This window comes from Buteo buteo, chromosome 12 (genome assembly GCF_964188355.1).
Source record: "Buteo buteo chromosome 12, bButBut1.hap1.1, whole genome shotgun sequence".
Taxonomy (NCBI): domain Eukaryota; kingdom Metazoa; phylum Chordata; class Aves; order Accipitriformes; family Accipitridae; genus Buteo; species Buteo buteo.
In genome coordinates, this window is record NC_134182.1 from 651790 (window position 1) to 657975 (window position 6186).

The window sequence follows — 6186 nt, forward strand, 5'->3', positions numbered from 1 at the left end:
TAAGACACCAGTAGGACACCAGTAGGACACTAGCATGCGCCAGTTTGCACCAGTAGACACCAGTATGCGCCGGTATAGCACCAGTGTGCAGCCGTGGGCAACAGCAGAACACCAGTTTGCACCAGTAGGACATCAGTATGTGCCAGTTTGCACCAGTAGACACCAGTACGAGCCAGTACACACCATTAAACACCAGTTTGCACCAGTAGGACACCAGTATGCACCAGTATGCCCCAGTTTGCACCAGTACGCACCAGTATGCACCCGTGGGCAACAGCAGGGCACCAGTATGCACCCCACTTTGCACCAGCAGGCACCAGTATGCACCAGTAGACACCGGTAGGACACCAGTAGGATGCCAGTACAGCACCAGTCTGTGCCAGTATGCACCAGTTTGCACGAGTATGGCACCAGTATGCACCCGTGGGCAACAGCAGGGCACTAGTATGCGCCAGTTTGCACCAGTAGACACCAGTGGGCAACTGTAGAACACCAGTATGTGCCAGTAGGACACCAGTATGGCACCAGTATGTACCAGTATGCACCAGTGTGCACCAGTAGGATGCCAGTAGGCACCAGTACAGCACCAGCAGGACACTAGTATGCACCAGTTTGCACCAGTACATGAGTAAGACACCAGTAGGCACCAGTTTGAACCAGTATATGCCAGCAGGCACCAGTATGGAGGAGTAGGACACCAGTAGGCACCAGCATGCACCAGTAGGACAGCAGTAGGACACCAGTATGCGCCAGTTTGAACCAGTAGAACACCAGTTTGCACCAGCAGGACACCAGCATGCACCAGTATGTGCCAGTTTGCACCAGTAGGGTAGCAGTAGGCGCCAGTATGGCACCAGCAGAACACTAATATGCACCAGTTTGAACCAGTAAGACACTAGTAGGCACCAGTATGCGCCAGTAGGGACCAAGAGGGCACCCGTAGGACACTAATTGGGCACCAGTATGGACCAGTATGTACCGGTAGGGAGCAGTAGGACACCAGTAGGATGCTGGTAGGCACCAGTTTGAACCAGTACGGACCAGTAGGGAGCAGTGAGACACCAGTAAGACACCAGTAAGACACCAGTAAGACACCAGCAGGCACCAGTTTGCACCGGAAGGATAACAATGTGCACCAGTAAGGCACCAGTAGGGCACCAGTATACACCAGCAGCAGCTGCCCAGCCCCGTCCCTGCGCAGGGGGGTCACTGGGAGCAGACTGGGAGCACTGGGGGGGTACAGGGGAGGTACTGGGAACACTGGGAGGGGACTGGGAGGGGACTGGGAGCACTGGGGGGGTACTGGGAGGGTACAGGGGAGGTACTGGGAACACTGGGGGAACACTGGGAGGGGACTGGGAGCAGACTGGGAGCACTGGGGGGGGCACTGGGAACACTGGGAGGTCACTGGGAGCACTCGAGGGTACTGGGAGCACTGGGGAGGGGGGGCGTGGCCCGTCACTGGGGGCGTGCCCCGGGCGGTGGGGGCGTGGCCCGACTTTGGGGGCGTGACGCGGGCTGGAGACGGGTGGGCGGGGCTCAGCTCGGGATGGGGGCGTGTCCTGGCGTTGGGAGGCGTGTCTTTGGCGTTGGGGGCGTGGTCTGTGGGCGGGGCCGTGGCCCAGCATCGCGGACGGGACTTGGCTTCGTGGGCGGGGCTCGGCTCGGAGGGGGGCGTGTCCCGGCGGTGGGGGGGCGTGTCCCGGCGCGGTGGGCGTGTCAGACGTAGGCGTTCCGCCCGTACTTGTCCCCGAGGCCGGGGGGGGAGGGGCGGGGGGGGCTGGGGGGGGGGGCAGCGAGTGAGGGGGGGGGCAAGGGGCACCCCACCCCCACCCCGCCCCGTCCCCACCCCCGCGGCAGGGCGGGGCGGGGGCGGGGCTTCCCCGATTTTGGGGGGCGGGGGTGTGAATTTTTTTATTTTTTGGGGGGGGGGGGTTCCCCCTCACCTGGAGCGCTCGGGGGGGCCCCGGGCGGAGGCCAGCAGCCCCGCCCCCCCCACGATCGCCAGCGCCCCTCCCCCCGCCGCCAGCAGCACCCCCGGGCCTGGCTCGTACCTGGGGGGCAGGGAGGGGTGTCACCCCCCCACCCCTCCCCCAACACCCCGGACCCCTCCCCCCCAGCGCCCCCCCCCCTCCCCGAGCCCCCCACAGCCCCCCAGTACCCCCCCATAGCCCCCCCAGCCCCCCAGTACCCCCCAGTATCCCCCTATAGCCCCCCACAGCCCCCCAGTACCCCCCATTACCCCCTCATTACCCCCCATTACCCCCCATAGCCCCCCCCAGCCGCCCATTACCCCCCAGTACCCCCCATTACCCCTCCATTACCCCCCCATAGCCCCCCAGTACCCCCCCCCAGCCCCCCCAGCACCCACCGGGCTCCGCCGTGCTGGGGGTCGAAGAACTCCCGGGTGACGGCGGCCGCGAACCAGCTGGCGGCTGCCAGAGCCCCCAGGCCTGGGGGGGGACCCACGGGTGCTGCCCCACTGCGCCCCACGGCACCCATCGGCACCCCGTAGCCCCCCCCCAGCACCCCATAGAACACCCCTAGCCCCCCCCATAGCGCCCCCCAGCACCCCATGGCACCCCACAGAAGCCCCCCAGCACCCCTCGTCTCACCCCACGTCACCCCACAGCACCCATCAGCACCACGTCGTGCCCCCCATATCCCCCCCAGAGCACCCCCATGTCACCCCATACCCCCATATCCCCCCCAGAGCACCCCATGTCACCCCATATCCCCCCATAGCACCCCACATCCTCCATATCACCCCCAAATCACCCCATAGCCCCCCCCCGAGCACCCCATCGGACCCCCAGCACCACATATCCCCCCTGCATCACCCCACGTCACCCCATCTCACCCCATATCCCCCAAAACCCCCATGTCACCCCCATAGCACCCCCTACATCCCCCCATAACCCCCATAGCACCCCCTACATCCCCCCATACCCCCCATACTCCCCTGTACCCCCCATCCCCCCACAGCACCCCATAGAACCCCCCACATCCCCCCATATGCCCCTGTACCCCCCATACCCCCCATATCACCCCCCAGCACCCCCGATAACCCCCATATCCCCCTGTACCCCCATACTCCCCCATATCCCCCCATGTCACCCCCATAGCACCCCACAGAACCCCCCATCCCCCATACCCCCCCATACCCCCCCATATCACCCCTCAGCACCCCCATAGCACCCCATAGAGCCCCCCATACCCCCTATATCCTCCCATATCCCCCCATAGCACCCCAATATCCCCCCATACCCCCCCACATCCCCCCTTATACCCCCAATATCCCCCCACACCCCCCTATATCCCCCCAGCACCCCCCACATCCCCCCATGTTACCCCCCATATCCCCTCTATATCCCCCCATACCCCCCGTACTCCCCCATATCCCCCCATAGAACCCCAATATCCCCCCATACCCCCCCCCACCCCCCCTTATACCCCCCACATCCCCCCATACCCCCCGTACTCCCCCATATCCCCCCATGGACCCCCCCATATCCCCCCATATCCCCCCAATATCCCCCCATACCCCCATATTACCCCCCCATATCCCCTCTATATCCCCCCATACCCCCCATACTCCCCCATATCCCCCCATAGACCCCCCCCATATCCCCCCCTACCCCCCCACCCCCCCCTATGCCCCCCTACCCCCCCCACCCCCTCCCAGTGCCCCCAGTGCCCCCGTACCGGCCAGCAGCAGCAGCCCCCCCCCGCAGCCCGGACTCTCCTCCTGGGCCCGGCGCCCCCCCCCAGGGCGACCCCCGCCCCCCCCAGCGCCGCCGCCGCCGCCGCCAGCAGCCGGCTGCCCTGCAGGTACCCTGGGCACGGACACGGGGGTCAGCGGCAGCCCCCCCCCACGGGGACCCGCGGGGAACCCCCAGCCCCGCGTGTCCCCCCAAATCCCCCCACATCCCCATGTCGTCCCCCCCCCAGTATCCCCCCACGTCCCCAATGGCCCCATGGCCCCCCACGTCCCACATCACCCCACGTCCCCCCCGTGTCCCCCCACATCCCCCCCAGCCCCCCATGTCCCCATGTCCCCCCACTTTCCCCCATGTCCCCCCCATGTCCCACATCCCCCTAAGACCCCCACGTCCCCGTGTCCCCCCGTGTCCCCATGTCCCCCATGTCCCCACATCCCCCCCAGACCCCCATGTCCCCCCATGTCCCCCCAATTCCCCCATGGCCCCCCCATGTCCCTGTGTCCCCCCACCCCATGTCCCCATGTCCCCCCATATCCCTGTGTCCCCCATGTGTCCCCCACATGTCCCCATGTCCCCCCAAATCCTCCCACATCCCAATGTCCCCCCCAATATCCCCCCACGTCCCACATCACCCCACGTCCCCCCAATGTCCCCATGTCCCCCATGTCCCCCCACTTCCCCCCACGTCCCCCCCCATGTCTCCCCCATTGCCACATCCCCCCCAGCCCCCCATGTCCCTGTGTCCCCCCATGTCCCCCCATGTGTCCCCTCTTTCCCCCACGTCCCCACATGCCCCCCAGACCCCCACGTCCCCATGTCCCCCCATATCCCTCTGTCCCCCATGTCCCCCCCATGTCCCCATGTCCCCCCATGTCCCCCCCCACGTCCCCCCATCCCCCCCAGACCCCCACGTCCCCATGTCCCCCCACGTCCCTCTGTCCCCCATGTCCCCCCCACGCCCCCCCCCCATTACCGGGCAGGGTGATGAGGGAGATGAGGGGGACGCAGGACGTCACCCCCGCGGCGTCGATGACGCAGTCGTTCCACAGCCCACGGGTGAGGGTGACGCTGGCCACGGCGTTGGCCTGGCCCCCCCCAGCCCCCAGGTGCCGTGGGGCAGGGAGGCCACCAGCAGCCCCCACCCCACGGCCCCCAGGGCCACCGCCAGGCCGCCCCCCACCCCATGGCTGGGGGGGACATGGGGACGGGGACACGGGTGGGGGGGACAAGGGACGGGATGGGGACACGGGTGGGGGGACACGGGTGGGGGGGATGAGGATGGGGACAAGGGACGGGGGATGGGGACAAGGAGGGGGGGACACGGGTGGGGGGACACGGGTGGGACAAGGATGGGGACAAGGGGGGGGACAAGGGACAGGGATGGGGACAAGGAGGGGGGGACACGGGTGGGGGACAGGGATGGGGACAAGGAGGGGGGGATGGGGATATGGGGGGACACGGGTGGGGGGACAAGGAGGGGGGACAGAGAGGTTTTGGGGACACGGGGAGGGGGACGCCGCCGCCGGCAGCAAGAGGGGTTTGGGGTGGGGGGGTCGGCCGGGGGGGTCGGTGCCGGTGGCCGAGCAGTGGCGGTGACACGGCGGCGGCGGTGGCCTTAAGGTGGGGGGGGGGGGGGAGAGTGACACCCCCCCTCCAGGAAGGAACCCAGGTGTCCGGCGCGCCCTGCCCCCTTCCTGCCCCACAGCCCCCCCCAGAACCGGGGAGGGGACCCGGGTGTCCCGGACCCCCCCGCCCCCCCGCTGGCACCCGCGCCCCTTTCCTGTTGACGCCAATGGGGGGGGGGGGGCAGGGATGGACGTCACCGTGGGGCCCAGACAGCGCCGTGGGGCTGGACATCGCTGTGGGGCTGGACACCAGGGTCCCCTATAGGGCCCAGACACCGCCGTGGGGCTGGACAGCGCCGTGGGGCCCAGGCACCGCTGTGGGGCCCAGGCACCGCTATGGGGCTGGACATCGCCATGGGGCTGGACACCACTATAGGGCTGGACACCAGGGTCCCCTATAGGGCCCAGACAGCACCGTGGGGCGGGATATTCCTATGGGGCTGGACAGCAGAGTCCCCTATGGGGCCCAGACACTGCCGTGAGGCTGGACACCACTATGGGGCTGGACAGCAGGGTCCCCTATAGGGTCAAGATATCGCCGTGGGGCTGGGCATTGCCGTGGGGCTGGATGCTGCCGTGGGGCTGGACACCGGGGTCCCCTATGGGGTCCGGATGCCGCCGTGGGGCTGGACACCGGGGTCCCCTATGGGGTCCGGATGCCGCCGTGGGGCTGGACACGTCTATGGGTCCGGGATGTGTGGGTCCCCTGTTCCCCTCCCCCTACCCCGTCCCCTCCCCCACCGGAACCGGGGCAGGAAGGGCCGGGTGGGGGAGGGGCGGTTCCGGCCCCGCTCCCGCCACGCGCCAGGATTCCCCCCTGGGGGGGTGGGGGAGGGGAC

The 6186-nt window shown here is 68.0% G+C and overlaps 1 protein-coding gene across 1 annotated transcript; it reads right to left on the reverse strand.

Moving 5' to 3' along the window:
• Positions 1–73: 73 nt before the first annotated feature.
• LOC142037784 (uncharacterized) lies at positions 74–4941 on the reverse strand. The gene is made up of 5 exons (XM_075042319.1): positions 4696–4941; positions 3706–3836; positions 2372–2453; positions 1947–2054; positions 74–1780 (listed from the first exon to the last, which is right to left on the reverse strand). The coding sequence occupies exons 1-5, from the start codon at positions 4920–4922 to the stop codon at positions 1720–1722; spliced, it is 609 nt and encodes a 202-aa protein (XP_074898420.1). The 5' UTR covers positions 4923–4941; the 3' UTR covers positions 74–1719.
• Between the last annotated feature and the right edge of the window lie 1245 nt (positions 4942–6186).

Bases quoted from the DNA above. Each gene is read 5' to 3' on its own strand.
- LOC142037784 (XM_075042319.1), bottom strand. From the start codon at position 4,922: ATGTCCCCCCCAGCCATGGGGTGGGGGGCGGCCTGGCGGTGGCCCTGG. The intron at 3,837-4,695 runs GTAATGGGGGGG...GTCCGTGCCCAG, and splicing joins CTCCCTCATCACCCTGCCCG to GGTACCTGCAGGGCAGCCGG. The intron at 2,454-3,705 runs GTACGGGGGCAC...GTCCCCCCCCAG, and splicing joins GGGGCTGCTGCTGCTGGCCG to GCCTGGGGGCTCTGGCAGCC.